This window comes from Tupaia chinensis, unplaced genomic scaffold (assembly GCF_000334495.1).
Source record: "Tupaia chinensis unplaced genomic scaffold, TupChi_1.0 Scaffold000350_1, whole genome shotgun sequence".
Taxonomy (NCBI): Eukaryota; Metazoa; Chordata; class Mammalia; order Scandentia; family Tupaiidae; genus Tupaia; species Tupaia belangeri.
This window is the reverse complement of record NW_006159844.1, coordinates 9,713,025-9,733,210: the sequence shown is the minus strand read 5'-3', so window position 1 is coordinate 9,733,210 and position 20,186 is coordinate 9,713,025. Positions and strand designations below refer to the sequence as shown.

Genomic DNA, 20,186 nt, shown 5'->3' with positions numbered 1-20,186 from the left:
AAATAAAATAATTCTTAAAAAAAAAAAAAAAAAGAGAGAGAGAGACTGACATGGGGCCAGTAGATGGCACAGTGGTTGAAGTAATAAGACTCCCACATGGCTGACTGTAGTTTTGGCCCCAGACCCAGCAGCCTGAAGAACACACCAGTACATGCGCATCATGCTCAAAATCCCAAGAGGAGAAGAGATTGTGGTGTGGCCATTCCTCAAGGGAATGATTTCTCATTTTCCCTCTGTCTCTCTATCTGGTAAACCCACATGCCCTATGGAATTAAAAAAAAAAAATGCATGGACTCATCAGTCATTATCTGATCAAGTCAAGCTAATTATAATCTTTCAGAAACTGTTCTGACTAAAACAGAAGTTCTCCTGCCATATGGGGAAAAAGGTGATTTTCAGTAGAAAAGAATAAAGCTAATACAGAGAAGAGAAGAACACCAAAGAATAAGGGTGCATCCTAGGTGCTTCCAGCCTGAGAGGCCTTGCCCCAGTTCTTATTTCCTGACATTTGTTTGTTTGGTAAATTCCTTTAATTCTGTTAGTTACCCCAGTATACTTCCAACCAACAATCTGTTCTTTGGTTCAAGGTCTAGTCTTTATAATAAGGGTCCAGACTGATGAATGTATTTTTGAATAGAACATAAGAAACTGAAGTAATCAATATGAGGTTTAAATATATTTACAGAAAGAAAAGCAAAAAGTTAAGAGAGTTCTCACCTGTTAGCCTTCATATTTTCAGTGGTGTAGAGGTTGAGGTCCTCTAAAGAGAATATGGAAAATGGGCTGAGGTGTGATAAGTTTAGAATACCCACTGGGGGCAATGGGAGTAAGAGATGCTCAGAGTTATGAAAAAAGGCTCTCTGCAGTCTTTGGATAGGAAACCATAAATATATAATAGCTTCCTATGATTCTATAATTTTTTTCTACAAGAGTTAATTAGAAACAGAACACTGAACTAGAGCTGAGGCTTTGTAGGTAAGTTTAATAAAATAACTGCTAGGGAAGGGGTGAGAAGTGGGGGGTAAGAAAGCTACGAGTGAAAAATCATAAAGTCTAATTTGGAGCTAGAAAAATAAAAACAGAAGTAATTATGGGTAAAGGAGTTAACAGGAAAACAAAGTCATTAAGAATCTAAAGATTAAGGTAAGATCAGAGAACGAATAACATGGAAATTGGAGTGGGAGAGGTGAATACAGAATTAGCCAGACCACAGAATATTCCAGAGACAGAATAGTTCTAGGTAATAATGAGATCAAGGATCTGATTGCACTCCACAGGGTGAAGTGAAGGTAAAGCTGTCTAGAGCTGAGAAAGTTGAATAATTTTAAATTACCAGGATATCAGCAGGACGCAAGTACTAAAGTTTTCAAAGTATAAAAAACAGATTAAAAAAGACACTAAGATTTGCCCCAAAAAAAAAAAAAAAAAAAAAAAAGAATTTCCAATATGGCAGAGAGCCACTATCAAAAAGGTTTCGAAAAAATCCAAGTGAATGAAGAATTGGCAAGTCACTTTTGAAGTTTCAGATAATCAGCTAAATTCCTTCTCTGAACCAATCATACCTCCACTTAAAAAAGAAATCCAATGTATGAATTTTGCAATGACAGGAATGTAGGGGTCTAGAAGTATGAACTCTACATTGTTTTTGTTCTGTCAAACTTTAAGTCATCATTTAAATCCTTTACATATTTATTTCATCTTGCCAAAAAAAAAAAAAACCCTCAAAGAAAGCAAATTTTTAAAAGATCCAAGTTATCTACAAAGCAAAAAAGCAGTATGAAAAACACACTACAATTAAACAATATTAAACTTACAAACTGACTCAATATAAGCACTTTCGTATCTTGATCCTTAAAGAAAGCTGAAAATAAACCATTACTCACTGCCGTAACAGTTGTCTGCCTTGCTTCCACGTTAACTGGCTATTCTGAGGTGCCGTGGGAGCCTCTGTATCTTTGGTTTCTTCTAAAAATTGAAAAAAGAAGGTTTTTGTGTATATATATATATGTATTATTGCAACTCTTGAGGATATGTCCAAGATTTCTCAGGGATACATTCTGACAAAAACATATTAAGTATTATATAAAGGACAAGAAAAAACTTCTGTTGAATATTTACAATGGAATAACTTATTTTAAATGTGCTCGTCCGAATAACCCAATCAGTATCCTCCCCATTTAACATTAGAAATAACAAGTACATTTATTACAATCAGGGATTCATGACCCAGCCTTTGGGATGAAACGTTGTTGTTATTATTATTATTAATTTTTTTAACTACTAGAATTTAGAGTTGACTATCTTTGAGATTAGAAAGTAATTTACATAAGCTATTAAAAATCAACACTATGGGGCAGCAGGTGATGTGTAGGTTAAGGCTCTGAATCTCACATGGTCAACTGTGCAGTTCAGTCCCAGACCCAGTGTCTTAAAAATCATGTGTAACACATTAAAAATAAAATTGCTTAAGATCCTATCACTAACAACTGATTGCTATTATTTGAGAGTTTATCATTCCATAGTTTTTACCTGAAAATATACATATTAGTAATTTTAAAAAATGAGTGAACATTTATACTGTACACTAATCTGCCTTTGACACTCAATATATCTTGAATTTTCTCTCTAGGGTAATATAGATTTTTTTTTAAGGTTTTTGCCACAAGACACATATACTCATGAGAGAGACAGAGAGAGAGTGAGAAATCACCCCCAAGGGGGAGATTGCCAGGCCACAATCCTGTCTCTTCCATTCTCCTCTTGGGATTTTGAGCACATATGCACACATGCCCAGCTTGAGTTTCAAGCTACCAGATCCTGGCCTTGAACTGCAGCCGGCCATGTGGGAGTCCAATATCTTAACCACTATGCCACCTGCTAGCCCCAGTAACATAGATTTCATATCATGTAAAAATGACACAAGGCCAGCAGGTAGCGTGATAGTTGAGATGCTGGATTCCCATACGACCTACTGTGGTTCAAGACCTGTTGGCTTGAAATTAATGCCAGGTTCATAAGCATGACTGCCCAAAATCCTAGGAGAATGCAGAAGAGGGAGCTGCGGCATGGCTCCCTAAAGGGTAACTTCTCACTTTCCCTCTCTTTGTCTCTTTCTGGTAAATGCAAGCACCCTATGGAAAAAAACTTAACAAAAATTATTATGTAACATTCTACAGAAATTAAATACCTATTTAATTATACCATCCCAATAATGTTGAAATTAGTTTATATCTTCACTATTATAAATAATGCTAAGCATATTCTTTTTCTTTTTTTAGTTTGTGCTATAGGTCACATGTGCTTGCCAAAGAAAGAGAGAAAGCAGGTGAAAAATCACCCACAAGGAGTGATGTGGTGTCCACACACCAATCCCTTCTTCTCTGGTCTCCTTTTGGGATTTTGGGCACACATGCACACACGCCCAGTGCGATTTTCAAGCCACTGGGTCCATAACTTAAACCGTGCAGTCCACCATGCACCCAATGTGATTTTCAGGTTGGCAGGTCTAGAACTTAATCCAAACAGTTTTCTATGTGAGATCCAGTGCCTTAACCTCCATGCTGCCTGCTGGCCCCTAAGGATATTCCTGAAGTACATAAATGTATTTGGGTACAATCCCTTCTGTAAGTTTACCAAAATATTTCTTTTTATTACAGAGAGAGGAGCATAAACACATATTGTATACTTCTGTCAAATTAGTATTTTATATTTTCTTTCTTACACTGATTTATTTAGGAGGAAATAAAAGACAACACTGTTTCATTTTACCTCATACTTTAAGGTAAATAAGCTTATCCAATGTTGTGTGCATGGTGTTTTTGTTTTCCACTAATGCCCTGAATAGTTTTTCCTACATCAGCAAAAACACTACTTTGTTCTTAGGTCTGCTGTAAGTAAAACACTTGGATATTATTTTATTTTTAAACATGAGGAAGTTTTTTAAGATTTACTTATTTTGTTATTTATTTATTTTATAATTATTTTATTTATTATTATCATCATTATTATTTTCTAGTTTGATGAGAGAGACAGAGAGAGAGAGAGGAAGTGAGAAAGCAAGCCACCAGGTCCGAGACTTGAACCATGGTCGGCCATGTGGGAGTCCAGCGCTTTTAACTACCATGCCACTTGCTGGCCTCATATTTTGTTATTTATTTTTCAATTTTTACCAGAGAAAGACAAAAAGAGAGAAAGGGAAAGTGAGAAAGCAAGTCACCTAGGATTCAAACCGTGGTCTGCCATATGGGGGCCCAGCACCTTAACCTTCAAACCACCTGTGTGATTTTCAAGCCACTGGGTCCATAACTTAAACCAGCTCCAACATGAGAAAGTTTTAATACTTAACATGCACATAAAAACAGACTTGTTTAATGAAACTTTGGTAAGGGGCAGAAGAGCTTTATCTACTAAAGATCTTGTGTTACACACATTGTTGAACTGAAACTTGCTAGTCAATTCTGACTGTGGCTTACCCTGACCTTTACTCCAGGAACAACGTGGCTGCAACTAGCCCCCATCCTCACATTTACAGAGACCAAGTGGACAGCCCTCTAGTTCTAAAAAATAAATCTCCAGTAAGATTTTTTTTTTTAGAGAAGTCACTGTACTTCTAACTGCAACAGGACTCCTGATTTCAGATGCCAGGTCAACCTGAACACACCAGGTTTGTCACTGAGCCCATGATCCCAGGTGGCTGGGAGAAGGATCAGGGAACATACAGTGAAACTTGTTGTGCAAGAGTACTTGTTTCTCTTGCACTCTCTCTTCCTCTTTTTTCAAGAAGTTTGTTTCTAGTTTTGCTATAGGGCATGTGTGCTCACCAAAAAGAAGGGAGAGAGAAAAAAAGAGAGAGGGAAATCATCCCCTGGGGGAATGACCACATTACAATCACTTCTTCATTCTCCTCTCAGGATTTCAGGCATGCCACACATGTACATGGGTCAAGTGTGATTTTCAAGCAGCTGGGTCCAGGACACAAATCGTACAGTCTGCCATTTGGGATCTAGCTGCCTCAACTTCTACACCACCTGCTGGCCCAATGAACTTTTTAAAAAATATGTGTGTGGGGGGGTGTCAGGGGGCCACAGATGGTATGGTATTTAGGTCACTGGATTCCCACATGGTTGACCATGGTTCGAATCTCAGACCTGGTGACTTGCTGTCTCACTTTCTTTCTCTCTCTCTGGTCAAATTTAAAAATAAAAAATAATAAATACAATTAAATAATTAAATAATTCTTTAAAAATATTTGTAGGGTTGTTTGTGTGTGTGTACATATATATATATATATATAATACCTTCCACCTTTCTATCATTTATTCTTGCCTTTTCAAGAAGATCATAATATTTGTAGCACTAGAATGAGCCTTTATAGCCACATAAAAGCAAAGTCAAAGAAAATCCATACCATTCTCGGGACCAGCAGTTGGCATAATGGCTATGTTGCTGGACTCCCATGTAGTCGACCGTGGTTTGAGTCCCAGACCTGATGGCTTAAACTCATGCTGGGGGTATGTGTGTGCATGCCCAAGATCCCAAGAGGAGAATGGAGAAGGGATTGTGGCGTGGCCATACCCCCCCCCCCGGGGATGATTTCTGTCTCTCTGTCTTTCTGGTGAGTAGACATGCCCTATAGCAAAAATCTATCCAAAGGAAAAAAAGAAAACCCATACCACTCGCATGAAAACTTAGATGTAATAAATGGTTCTGCTACTAAAATTGAAAAATGGAGACACAGGCTGTATGTATAGTATGATTCTGCCAACATCTAAGAATTAAATATTGAAGTAAAAACCAAGTTTTTATTCTCTCTTATCCTTAACTTGGGTGCCTCTATAGCTTCTAAATCCAGTGAAATTTTTAACTTTATGACTAAAATGAGTTAATAAGAACTTCTCCAGATAAAAATGAACTTTTTAACAACAAAAACTTAAGCTTATATAGAATAGGACAAGAATTGTTTATAGGTGGAAAAACAGTTCCTTTTTTATCTTGCAGTTTTAATTACTAACAAAAATGTATGCAGAGTTTTAAAGACTGGGATGTAGATGAAACTACATTTGTCCTTTCCTATCTGGGGTCTACTCCCCATAGACTCAACAAAATGCAAATCAAAAATATTCAATAAAAAAAATTTCACAAAGTTCTAAAAAGCAACCTTGAATTTGCAGCATACCAAGTACTGTGCTAAGTACACATGAAGGGAAAAGCTGTGTAGACACTGTATTAGAAGAAGAAGAAAAAAAAAGCAACATAAGAGTCAGATTTACCTGATTCAAAGGTTGGCATTTTCAATTCACCTTGGTTCAATTCTGTGCCATATTTTAATTTGTGATATTTTGCCCTGAAAATTTAATAATAAATTAGTAAAAGAATAATTTTCCCTATGTTTAAATGACAACTATAATATATTACTCCAATATCAAAATTTAACATTTAATGTTTCTTTAAACTGCAGAGAATATTGAATAATGTACTGTTGTAAAAGAAAAAAAAAAGTCAATGATCAATGTAACATATACATCCAAATGAAGAAATTTTTTCTGATCCTTTTTTTTTAAAATTAATTCCAAAGTTTAAATTCTATGAGCAAAACACATTATTTCAATGTGACTATGCTAATCCTTTGTTCTTTTCTTCTCCCCTAGAAATCAAGTCAAAATACCATCTTAGATTTGGGCAAGGCTTTACACCTTTCAAAAAGCTTTCAAATACATTGTACAATGGTATGATTGAGAATAATATTGCTCTATTGTATTCATTTAAGAAAAGAGATAATACATACCTTTCTTGTTTTAATGCATACTCTAACATTTTTATTCTTCTTACTAAATCCTTCTTCAAGTTTTCCTGACCTTTTCTTTCTCCTTGTAGAAAGGCTATCCGGGCCTAAAAATATGAAAGAATATTTTCATTTTTCCTTAACCACACATAGGGAATTGAAAAAAGGAAAACCATAAGTGCAACCTTCTACATTTATATTTATGACAGCAAGATCTAAAATTCACAGAAACGTCAACCAAACATTCATCTGTTAGAAAACACCATCACTTTTGAAACAGCAGATGGCGTGGAGGTTAGGGCAGCTGATCCTACACAGCCAACTGTTTGGTTCAAGTTCCAGACCTGGTGGTTTGAAAACATGCCAGGTGCGTGTGCATGCATACCCAAAATCTCCAGAGAAGAATGGAAAAAGGATTGTGGTGTTGCCATCCCTATTAGGGGGTGCTTTCACACACACTCCCCTCAATTTTTCTATTTTGGCCTGGGAGGTTAGTGAGAGGTGATGTGATGGTTGAGATGGTAAGATGCAAAGCTGAGAGACAATTACACATGAGAGATTCCCAGTTCAAATCTAGAAACCTCCCTGAGTATGCCCATGATCAGGAACAGACTGAAGGCGGGGGTGGGTCAGTGTCAAGACCCAGTTGGTGGGGGAGGGTGCTGATTCTATCTCTCCCTTTGTCTCTATTGTTCAAGGAAGAAATAAATTTTTAATTAAAAAAATATCAGTGATTGTAGAATCAGAATAAATTAATTCAGCTGAATATTTAAGTCATTAAGTTAGGATATAATGATTCCTATACAGAAATATACTAGTAAAGAAGACCAGCTAAGTCAAATCAATGTTCAAAATACATAACAAATGAGTCAAAGAAGAAATCATAAGGGAAGTTAGGAAACAGATACAAATGAAGACAAACACATACATACCAAAACTTGGTGGATGCAATGAAGCAGTGTTAAGGGGGAAATCTACAGCTGCAAATGCTTACATTAAAAAAACAAAACAAAAAAAAAAGGATCTAGGGCCAGCAGGTGGCATGGAGGTTAAGGAGCTGGATCTCACACAGCCAACTGTTTAGATTAAGTTCTGGACCTGCCAACCTGAAAATCGCACTGGGTGTATGTGGATGCATGTCCAAAATCCCAAGAGACTGGAGAAGTGACTGTTATGTGGCCATCCCCCAGGTGAAGGTGATTTCTCTTTCTCGCTTTCTCTCTCTCTCTCCCCCACTCTGGTGGGTGCATGCATCCTAGGCCAAAAACTACAAATAAAACCCCCAAACCAAAAAACAACCAAGATCTCAGGTTAGTCCTGTGTTAGTTACAGGAACCAGATCCCATATGGCCAGTCACGGTTCAGGTCCTGGGTCCTGAGAAGAGAGCACACAGGTACATGTGTGTGCATGTCCAGAATTCTAACAGGACAGAAAAACAGAGGAGGATTCGTGGCATGACCATGCTCCACTGAGGGTGCTTTTTCTTTCTTACCCCACTTTTCTGGTGAGTGCACATACTCTATTTAGAAGAAAACATCAACTAAGAATCCTGTATCCACAAAAACTATTCTTCAAAAGTGAAGAGGAAATAAAAACTTTCAAAAAATAAATAAAATCTGAGGAATCTGTCTCCAGCAGACCTGGCTAGAAGGAGTTAGAAGTTAGAAACTTGAATCTGCTAATGAAAAGGAGTGTCAGAAAAGGTATATATGAGGTAAAATAATCTTTTACAATTAAAAAATTCTTATCTAAATAGATAAGTATTGAAATTATTAACAGCAAAACAGGGGCTAGATGGTGCAGCAGTAAAATGAGATACTCTGCAACGTTAACCCAAATGGGAAGGTTCCAAGTTCTCATCCAGAGACCTTCCTGAGTATGCTGTGCAAGTACATTTCCGTGACTCAGGACTGACTGAAGCTGGCTCCCAATACCCTGTTGAGAGTGCTGTTTCTCTCTCTCTCTCTCTCTCTCTCTCTCTCTCTGTCTCTGTCTCTCTCACTCAGAGAAGAAATAAACTTAAAAAAAAAACTTTTTAAAAAAGTTCAAGGAAAATGTGTATTATGACAAAACTATGCATAAACTTCCATTTTTGTTGCACCAAAATAAACTACTTCCATTTTTCCACGAAGTTCCTAAAGACTCCTCATATTTGTTGAGGAAGATGTGAATCAACAAACTCTCATAAACTACCTATGGTACTGCAAATGGGTACAGCCTGTTTTGAAACATTTTGCCTTGCCAAAGTTGAAGATATAAATACCTTAGGGCTAAAAATACTGAGAAAAATGCTCAACCAATATGCATGTATAGACAGGTATACTAAGAGATATGGTAAAATAATATTCCCATGAGTGTCAGTTACAATGAAGAGTTGAACAACCTAAATATCCATCAATTATTAAAAGAAAACAGGCTAAGTTTGGTATGGTAGTACAATAAAATCCAACACGGCAAAGAAAATGAACAAACTACAGCGACACCCAATACAAATGAACCTACATAATTTGAGGGAAAAAAAATAAAGAGACAGAAGATCACATTCTGTACGATTCTATTTATATAAAGTCTACTATCAGGCAAAACTAAACTATTAGGTTTTGGGGAAAGTCATGACACATTTTTAAATAAAAAAAACCTTCCAGACAATTCAATAATATATTTGAGCAATATTCAGATGATAACATGAAACAGAAAAGCAAGGAAGTGAACACTAAAAGAGGCTAGCGGTTACCTCCATGAGGGAAAAAGGATGAGGTATATGGAAAGAGTAGGCTTTAAAGCTTCAGGGTACTGGAAAAGTTCTACTTCTTGATCTCTCTAGAGGCAGTACTGTTGCTATCCTTTTTATAATAACTAGTTAAATGGTAAAATTATGTCTTATGTACTTTCTGAATATAGATTATATTTCACATTTTTAAGACACTTTGTTTTTTGGGATCAGCAGATGGTCTAATGGTTATATCACTGGACTCCCACGGAGTCGACTGCAGGCAGTTCTAGTCCTGGACCCGATGGTTTCAAACTCACGCTGGTGTATAACCATTATGCCAGCTGCTGGTCCCCCAAAACTAATTTTTATAAACTTGTTTCTATATCTAATTCTAATGGAAACTTTGAAGTAATAAATTTCCTTGTGGATTTTCAAGATAGCTTTTTTGGGGCTGCCCACTTAGTTTAGCAGTTAAGTGTGTACAAACAAAGCCAGGTCCCAAAGAGCCAACTGCAGTTCAAGTCCCATTTTGGCACCTTGAAAAACCCCAGTGGCTTGAAAAATACACTGGGCCTGTATGCATGCAAGTCCTAAATCCTAATGGTAGGGATGAATAGAGGAAAAAGGATTGTAGTGTGATCATGACCCACGAGGGGAGGGGGTAGGGGGCATTTTTCTCTTTCTGGCAAGTTGTACAAGTGCATGAATCCTCTAGCCAAAAAAAAAAAAAAAGTTTCAAAACAAAAGACAGCTTTTGAGCTTTTCACCTTTTGAATTCTGACAAAGGTGCTTATTAGGGATCATATTTTATGTATCAACTAAATTTATTCAATAATTAGTATATGATTATCTCATGAAAAGTACTTGATATTTGATATTTAACAGCATATACTTTTTTAAACTGCAAGACCACTAGGGGTCACTAGTGCAAAACTTTCAACACTAATTCAGCAGATAACAACCTAAAGTTGATTCACAATTACTGTGATTTCCAATGTTTCTAAAATAATAGTATTTTGCTTAAAACTAAAAAATAAATTACCATACAAAATCTGTCCTATTGCAAAAGTTTTCTTACATTAAACATATATTTACTGACTGACTGGCTAGTGGGTGCATACACTTGCTAGAGAGGACAGGACCCACACCGCCTTACCCGACTGCCGCTCCCTAAGGTCATACTGCAATCTCTTGTACTCAATCTTTCCTGCTTCACTTCTTCCTTTTTGGATACTACCATATAAGAGCCTACTGTTTCTCAAAAACTGGGCTGGGACTCAAACTACATGGTTAGGTGTTAGATCTGGCTGCCTTAACCACCTGGTCATAGAGCCAGCACTGAACAAACTTTTTAAACTAAAGGCAAACACTCGATGTAAATGAGTTTTTTTTTTAATTTAATGATGTTAATTAAGACTTTTTTAAAAGCACTTACTGAATAAGAAATATTTAGAAACTGTAACACCATTAAGGAGCAAAAGTTTTATATCCAAGAAATTTAATAAGCTTTAAATACCTTTAAAAAAAGGTTTAGAAGCATCTTAAAGGCAAATTTAAGTTACAGTAACTAATAATAAATTCATAACATCACTATATCAAAAAGTTACACTCTTAAGAAATGTTAATATTCTTTCCCCTTAACAGTCAATTAAAATGATACATGTGGACAGGCTCCACAGTACAGGGCTGTAATGCACTGATCAAGAGAAGCCAGACCCTACAAGCAATCACAGTTCAAATCTCCAGCCCAGTTAGCCTGAACACAATTGGCATGTGTGTGAATATCAAAGATCTGATAAACTAGACTGAAGAAAACAGAACGTGGCATGACCAGACCTTGTAGAGGGCTTGTGCGTGCGCTCTCTTTCTCTCACTCTCACACATGCATGTCCATACTCTATCATGAAGGAAGAAAAAATGGCTCACAAAATTATACATGAGAAATAAAAACACTTACATACTTAAGAGTTACCTGACCTGCTGATATTTTACATAAAACAATATCTTCCGCCAAAAAACTAACTAAAAATCTTATCACACAAAGGTTTCAAAAACCTAGCTAATTATCAGAATCACCAGGGAGCTTAAATTTTTTGAAACCACACATATAAAAACCTTAGTATAATCATCTAGTAACAGAAGTAGTCAGTTATCCACTTAACAGAATGAAAAATCAGTTTGTCTTTTCAAGGAGGATGGATAAACAAAAGGGTTTTGCTTTCAGTAGCTTGGAAAAGTTTTTATAAAAATGACATTTCAAATTCTACTGATAGGATAGAATCCCAGAAAAAAAGAGAAGTACTATCAAACTACTAAGATGTCCAGAAACAAAAAAGACTTACCTACTTATAACAGTGTAAAACAAGGCTTAGTAATAGATCAAAATTACCCACTTTCCTCTAAATCCCAATGTTACTCTACATGGCAGTAGCTGGTTTAAAGTGTAATAAATTTGCAAGTTTTTTCTTCTTTTCTTGTAAGATGAGGTCTGGCTATGCCTGCAGGCTCCTGCCTCAGCTTCCAAATAGAGCTAGGGTAATGGGGTGTGCCAACAATCCTGACTTACTTAGGATGGGATGGGAATCTAATTCAGGCTTCATATGTGGACTTAGCCTGCTTAGTAGCAGCCTGTGCTAACCTGGCTAGGTCAGATTTTAAATTCTAACAGCTCTACATTCCAATACATTTTCATTCCTCTGACATTCAAAAGAGTTAAACCACAGGTAAGCCCATTTTCCATAAACAGAGGAAGTTTACCCCCTTCAGGTAGGAAACTATTAAGTCACTTTAGTGGTGCTCTCTAAACATAACATTTTGACCTAATATTTTGACCATCTTTCAAAATGCTACAAACATCTATATAAGTTCACAAAAATTCTGAAATATTGCAATAAGCTAGTTATATTATAGCACCAATTCAGAACCTGCACAATGATGACAGAATTACACGCACCCTGTGCTGCACAGAGCCAAGTGCCTTTTCAGATTTCTATACTTAAAACATTCTACCACCTTTAAAAGTTTTCCTCAGGGCCAGCAGGTGGCATGGAGGTTAAGGTGCTGAACATTCCCATATGGCTGACTATGGTTCAAGTCCGGGACCTGGTGGCTTGCTTTCTCACTCCCTCCCACCCCCATCTCTCTATGTCTCTCTCTGGTCAAATTAAAATAAATGAATGAATAAATTTTTTAAAAACGTTTTCCTCTTCTGGGACCAGCAGTTAGTGTAATGGCTATGTCATTGGACTCCCATGTAGTAGACCGTGGTTCAAATCCCGGACCCGGTGGCTTAAACTCACGCCGGGCACGTGTGCGTGCGTGCCCAAGATCCCAAGAGGAGAATGGAGGAGAAGGGACTGTGGCGTGGCCATCCCCACTGGAGGGTGATTTCTCGCTTTTTGTCTCTCTGTCTCTCTGTCTGTCTGGCAAGCACACATGCCCTATAGCAAAAACCTCTCAAAAAAAAAGAGAAAGTTTTGGGAACCAGCAGTTAGCGTAATGGCTATGTTGCTGGACTCCCACGTAGTCGACCGTGGTTCGTGTCCCGGACCCGGTGGCGGCGAGCGCACGCGCCCTACAGTGAAAATCTCTCAAAAAAAAAAAAGTTTTGGGAACCAGCAGTTAGCGTAATGGCTATGTCACTGGACTCCCACATAGTCGACCGCGGTTTGCATCCCGGACCCGGTGGCTTAAATTCACGCCGGGCGCGTGTGCGTGCGTGCCCAAGATCTCGAGAGGAGAATGGAGGAGAAGGGATTGCGGAGTGACCATCCCCCCTGGGGGGTGATTTCTCGCTTTCTGTCTCTATGTCTCTCTCTGTCTGTCTGGCAAGCGCATGTGGCCTATAGCGAAAAACCTCTAAAAAAAAAAAAGAAAGTTTTCCTCTTCTCTTGGTAAAGGTTATTATCTATACTATCGTAAGATAAGGTACTGGCAACATGCTTTCATCTTCTCCCAACTATTCTATTTTATAGCAAGCTGAGAAATAAATTATGTCTAAGAATAATGGACTCTACTACTTATTTTGTTATCTATGTATCTTCGGAAAGAGATTTTTAGAATATGACAAGGTATAGTTATTTTAAAGAAACAGACTAAGTGAAGGAAAAGGCTTCTATATCAGTTACTTCATCTTTTATTATTTTTAAAAATGCTGACAAGATTGATTCTTTGGATTAAAGCCAGTATCAAGAGAAAGTTGGCTAAGTTAAAGGTCATAAAATAACAATGGTTTTCACAGCACTTTACAATCAGGAGGAAAAATAAATCCTTGCTGATGGAGGGCAGAGTTGGTATTAATTTTTTCCAATTTTACATAAGAGTCAAATGAAATAGAGGTTAAGTAACTTGCCTACAACACAAGAAAAGCAGTAGAAACACTAAGATTTGAATTCAGGCGGTCTCACTCCAGAGCACATCCTCCTGGTCACCAAGCTATGAAGCTGCTCAACAGAATGGGGAGAAAAAATAAAATAGAGAGAAGGGCAGGCAGGCTATGGGTTGACAACCTTATGATGCCACCAGTGTCCTCCTCTTTACCTCCACATACAAATGTAAAGCAGATACCACCAACTCTGCCTCCAAATTAGAACAGAATTCTTCTCATTCTTTTAATTTGCTGTAAGGGGTGTGCACTCGCTGAAGACAAAGAGAGGAAAAATGAGGCAACCCATACACACACCCCACCCTGGGGATATAGCCATGCTGCAATCCCTTCTCCTCCATTCTCCTCTAAGAATTTTGTGCACCTGGTATGTTTTTCAAGCCACTAGTCAGAAATGAACTGCACAGTGCACCATGTGAGATTTGGCTGCCTTAACCACTGTGCCACTCACTAGCTGGTCCAGAACAGAATTCTTAACCTAACTTCAGTTACAGGGAGCCATAAGAAAACTACAATACTTCAACTGCCAACTGGGATAAAAGATATTTGCCTGCCCAACTGCACACTAAAAAAATTGAAATATTTTGCCAGCAGCGGTTAAGGCAGCTGGACCCCACATGGTCAACTGTGCTGAGAGTCCTAGACCCAGTGGTTTGAGAAAGGTGTTCAGTACATATGTGTGCCCAAAATTCTGAGAGGGGACTGGAGGAGGCGGGACTGCAGTAGGGCCATTCCTGTGGGGGGAGATTTCTCACTTTCTCTTCTCTCTCACTGGCAAGTGCATGTACCCTATAGGAAACCTTAATTTTTTAAAAAAAGGGCAAAAAAAAAAAATTGGAATATTAAACCAAATCGGTTATCCTTGTTTTGCCATTGTTAGATTAGATAAATATTAGCAAAATGTAAGCTCGATAAATCTGTATTTTTTGTCTTTTATCCATTTATGCATTCCTATTCTCCAGTACAATGCCCAGCATATATAAAAACTCAATGTTGCTGAATAAATACATAATTACACAGCTCTCAGTTTTGTCAACTCAGAATGGGAATGAACACATACGTACCATCTTTTACAGATTCGCAAAACTCTAAAGCACTTACTTCATTTGTGATAAATGACATCACTTTAAATAAGGCAGATTTTTTTTTATAAGAGCAAAAGGAATATGCACTTTGGTGAAGTAACTGTGTTTGTGATTCCACAGATTTTATTTATCTACTCTATGCTAATTAAGTAGATTAATGATCAAAATCAAGGAAATGTTTATTAGTATATTTAAAGAAGTAAACACAAGCCCCAGTCATGGTGACAGGCTGTAGCACACAGCTCTGCCAAGACCTTGGGTGCTCTTTCTCTTCCCCTTTCTTTCTCTTTCTCTTTTATCTCTCTCACTTGTGGAAAAAGTAAATAAATAATTATAAAGGCTCAGCCACTGGGGTGTAGCAGCAACACAGGTACCCTTGTGAGGCTGGTAGTCATATGGCCAACCATGAGTTTGGATCTCTAGGTTTTTTGGGAAAACATGCCAGGTACACAGAGGCACCCAGGATCCTAAGGAACAGAGGGCTGGGGAAAGGGAATGGCAATAAGTTAAGACCGTCGAGGGACTTCCCCTCTCTCCAGCATGCTCTCTATCATGAGGGGAAATTTTAAATGTAATTCAGAAAAGTGACTTTTTATCACTTTTTAGTAACAAACAAAATATTTGATCTTTAATACTGTGGACAGTTTCACACACACTTGCTATGTGGGAAATATATTAAAAAGAACCTTTCTTTCAGATCCTGACATAAATATGTATAACAGCAATCTATGTTTTGACTTATGTTTGTTTGTATTTTCATCACATGACAAAAAACACAATATGAAACTTGGTAATTATCTACCAAAACTGTCAGCTCAGATGTTTCCTTGAGAGAAACTTTTGCCCTTTGCCCAATTATCTTTTGATAAATATCCTTTGCTCAATTTTTTTCCTGTTCAAATCATACCTATTCTTTAAGATCTAGCTTGAGTCATGTATTCCATTACGTTTCTCCAGGTACCTTTTCTCCAAGCTTTCTTCTTATTCTAAATCCTAAGTAGTCTCTCTCCTAGGAATTCTCAACCCTAACTACCACATAGGACATCTAGGAAAAGAATGATCTTTTCATAAAAGGAGTGAAGGTATAGAAGTTCCTACCTCTTTATCTTCTTTTTTTAAAAAAAATGCCATAAACAAGATTAGGATAGTAATAAAAAAAAATTTTTTTAATAATTCCCAAGGGGGACCAGCAGGTGGCGTGGTGGTCAAGGCGCTATACACTCCCACATGGCTGACCACAGTTTGAGTCCCGGACCTGGTGGCTTGCTTTCTCACTTTCTGTCTCTCTCTCTCTCTTTCTCTGTCTCTCTCTGGTCAAATTAAAATAAATGAATAATAAAATTAAAAATAAATAATTATTTTTTAAAAATAATGCCCAAGGTTTTATTAGATATATCTGAAGCATAGATGTGCTTCAAAATGCCACTGGCGGGCCAGCAGATGACATAGTAGTTAAAGTGCTCAATCCCACAGGATCAATTGTGTGAAAAACATGATTGGTGTGGGTGCATGCATGCCCAAAATCCCAGAGGAGAATGGAGAAGGGGCTGAGGAAGGGCCATCCCTCTTGGGGGATGATTTCTCACTCCCTTTCTACTCTCTTCAGAGAGCTCATATGCAAATTGAAAACAAAAAAGAATCCTATAAGCTTTACCCACCTCGGCACTTGGATCCTTTGCCTGCAGTCATCTCCTACCACTGCTATCTAGCTCCCAGATAGAGCCCACACCATGAATTTTGGAGATCTGAAAAGCCCCACCAGTCTCCAAGTGCTCATTGATTACCTGGAGGACAAGAGCTACAACAAGGTGTATGTTCCATCACAAGTAGATGTGACAGTATTTGAAGCAGTCTCTAGACCTCCACCAGCCAACTTCCATCATGCTCTACACGTTGGTATAATTGCATCAATTCCTATGAAATGGAAAAGGCCAGACTACCAGGAGTGAGGAAAGCTCTGAGCAAGTATGGTCCAGCCAATGTGGAAGACATCACAGGAAGGCAGAGCTATACACAGTAATGAAGAGGACATTGATCTCTTTGCATCTGATGAGGAGAAAAGAGGATAAAGGAAGAATGTCTTCCACAAAGTCAAAGAAAGCTCAAAACCTGAACTAGTTGACAAGTCGCTCACCTTACTAGATGTGTAACCTTGGGATGACAACACAGATGTGGTAAAATTAAGGTAGTACGTCAGAAGCCTTCAAGCAGGCAGCTTGATCTGAGACTCCTTTAAACTAGTTCCAGCGGGATATGGAATTCAAAACTTCAAATACAATGTGTAATTGAAGATGATAAAGTTGGAACAGATATACTGGAAGAACAGGATCACTGCTTTTGGAGACCGTGTGCAGACAATGGATGTAGCTGCTTCAAGGAAGACCTAAATTCCATCCTTGGCTTTACACTTAAATAAAAGCTTGAAAGGTTAAAAATAAATAAATAAAAATGGTAATAGTAGGGCCAGCCCAGTAGCCAGATCTTACATGACAGATGGAACAATTCAATTCCCAACTCCTACGGCTTGAAAAACACACTGGGCACACGTGCTTGCGAGTCTAGTCTCAACAGGGTAGAGAAATGAAGAAGGGATTTCAGCATGACCATTCTATACAGAGAAGAACTTTCTCCCTCTCTTCTCTCTGGTGACACACATGTCCTGTCAAAAAAAAAAAGAAAAAGAAAAAGAAAAGGAAAGAAAGAAAGAAACAGAAGAAAAAGTGTGAAACATGCATAATGAGGCTACCCAGGTCAGAACCAGGCCACACAGGACCTTGAAAGTTCATATTAATGAAATGGGGGAGGTCCAACCTTGTAGCACAATTAGTAGGAAACTGAACTGCAGTGCTGGAAGCTACATGGGTAACTGTGGGTTTGGATTTGCAAGTCAGCCTCAAAACACACCACAAATAGGCACATGATGAAGAGATCCTGTCAAGGGTACTTCTCTCAGTATCTGTCTCTCATGTACAAGTATGAATTATCATAAATAATATTTTTAAAATTTTTTAAAAGAACAACTTTGGGGAGCTATGAAAGCTTTAAAATGTAAAACAGTGAAATAATCAAGATTTGCATTCCAAAAAGATTACTCTAACTACTTACTGTGATCCTCTACAGATTATCCATCATCTACACAGCTGACTATACTTATTTTTCTCACTTCTCACAGAGCTCTCTTCAGAATGCTTTGTATACTAGGGAACGTATTAAATTCTGCCACTGGATTGTGAGCCCTGAACAGAAGACATATCTTTTAGTATCTCATTCACTAATGTTTATTTTATGAAACAAGAATTGCAACCGATTTGACATTCTAAAAAAAAATTCGCTATAGGGCAAATGCACTTGCCAGGGAGAAAAAGAGAGGGAAGAAAAGCGAGAAAACACCCCTCAGGAGATGGCCATGCTGCCATCCTTTTTCTTCCATCTCTCCTTTTGGGATCGTGGGTATGCATGCACACATGCCCAGTGAGTCTACCAAGCTGCAGGGTCTGAGACTCAGATCACACAGTTGGCCATGTGGGATCCAGCCACTCTAACTACCGTGCAACTGGTTGGCCCCAGATTTGACATTTTTAAAACTTATATCCAAAAATGCTGAGCTAGAGGTTCTGTGACAAGAGTAGCACTTTAGCCTGACAAGTAAATTCTAAGAGATAATATCCACCAACTATGACCTACTCAAATTAATAACTCATCCAGACATTAGTTTTTCTGTACTTCTCTCTTCATGTCACTTTTTACATTTAATAAGTTACATATATTTATAGCACTGCAACATATTTTGGTCATTATTTATCCTTAATTTTACCAAATATGTTTATAAACAAACATTAATAAATACAAAGTAGAAATCTGTAGAGCCAAACTAAAACAAAATAAAGTGTATCAATGAGGGAAGATGGAATAGCAAAACTTAGTTAAAATGCAAATTTATTCTTTATAATGTGGACATTTAAAAAGAGAAAGAGGGTCCAGGCCTGTGGTAGACTGGTTAAGCTCTGCACACTAGGAGTCAGGTTATTCATGGCTGTCTGCGGTTCAAATTGAATCCCAGTTCCAGTGGCTTAAAAACACACACCAGGCACGTGCACGGGCCCAAAATCTGATGGATAGAGAAATGGAAGAAAAAAGACTGAAGCATGACCACATTCCTTTTTGAGGACTGCTTCTTCTCTCTCTCCCCTATCTCTGGTGAGTTCATGTACCATATGGTAATTAAAAAGACAGAGGCACACAGAGAAAGGCAGAGAGAGGTGCCTAGGCACTGCTAACAAGCTGTGCCATGCATACTGGGACCATGTGAGAGGCCCAGGGTCAATTCCTAGTTCAACCCAAAAGGTTGGGTGTGGTGACATGCACCTATAATCCAACTAACCTGGGAAGTTGAGGCAGGAGTATCATAAACTTTATGCTAGGCTGGCCAATGAAGCAAGACCTGTCATTAACGAACAAAACAAGAGCTAGGTGTGATGGTACATGCCTGCAGTCTCACCTGGGAGGAGGCTGGTAAGACCCTGTCTTAAAAAATAAAAAGAGAAGGGGACCAGCAGTTAGCGTAATGGCTATGTTGCTGGACACTCCCATGTAGTCGACCGTAGTTTGCGTCCCAGACCCGGTGGCTTAAAACTCATGCCAGGGGCCTGTGCATGTGTGCCCAAGATCCTGAGAGGAGAAAGGAGGAGAAGGGATTGCAGCATGGCCATCCCCCCTCGGGGGCGTGAGGAGTGATTTCTCGCTTTCTGTCTCTCTGTCTCTCCCTGTCTGTCTGGCGAGCGCACACGCACTATAGCAAAAACCTCTTAAAAAATTAAAAAATAAAAAGAGAAAAATTGATTGGAAAAAATGAAGTCTATAATTATAGAACAGGCTCTATTACTTTTCTCCTAAGTTTTGAATGGTTTCTCTATTGTCTTAACAGCTATTTTCAAATATTTAGTTTTTGTCATTCCTCTGTAGCCTACTAAAGTGAGACTATTCATGAGACATTCCCCACAAAGAACTAACCTAATATTTGTTCACACTATTTATACCACAAGAATAAGTAACTCAGCCCTGCACTCTCCATTTCCAATAATAATTATAATTATTTCACAAAACAGGCAACTAAATTTCCTCTGACAATGAAGAGACTTGCCCTTGAACATGGTCTTGATTAGTAAGAAAAATCAGGACAGCATATCTCATGTCTACTGGCCTTCATAGGTCTAATGCTTTCC

At 38.0% G+C, this 20,186-nt stretch overlaps 1 protein-coding gene and 1 pseudogene across 4 annotated transcripts in view; one reads left to right on the top strand and one right to left on the bottom strand.

The window, feature by feature from the left end:
- The window catches only part of STRN3 (striatin 3), a gene marked incomplete at its 5' end in the record, with an annotated part of 117,458 nt that overhangs the window by 63,449 nt on the left and 33,823 nt on the right, over positions 1–20,186 (bottom strand). For all 4 annotated transcript variants that reach the window (XM_006172142.3, XM_014589301.2, XM_014589302.2 and 1 more), the window contains 3 exon segments: positions 1,884–1,965; positions 6,270–6,343; positions 6,785–6,888. In XM_006172142.3, coding sequence (XP_006172204.2) covers positions 1,884–1,965; positions 6,270–6,343; positions 6,785–6,888 — 260 coding nt within the window.
- Positions 16,695–17,392, top strand: LOC114008494 (elongation factor 1-beta pseudogene; annotated as a pseudogene).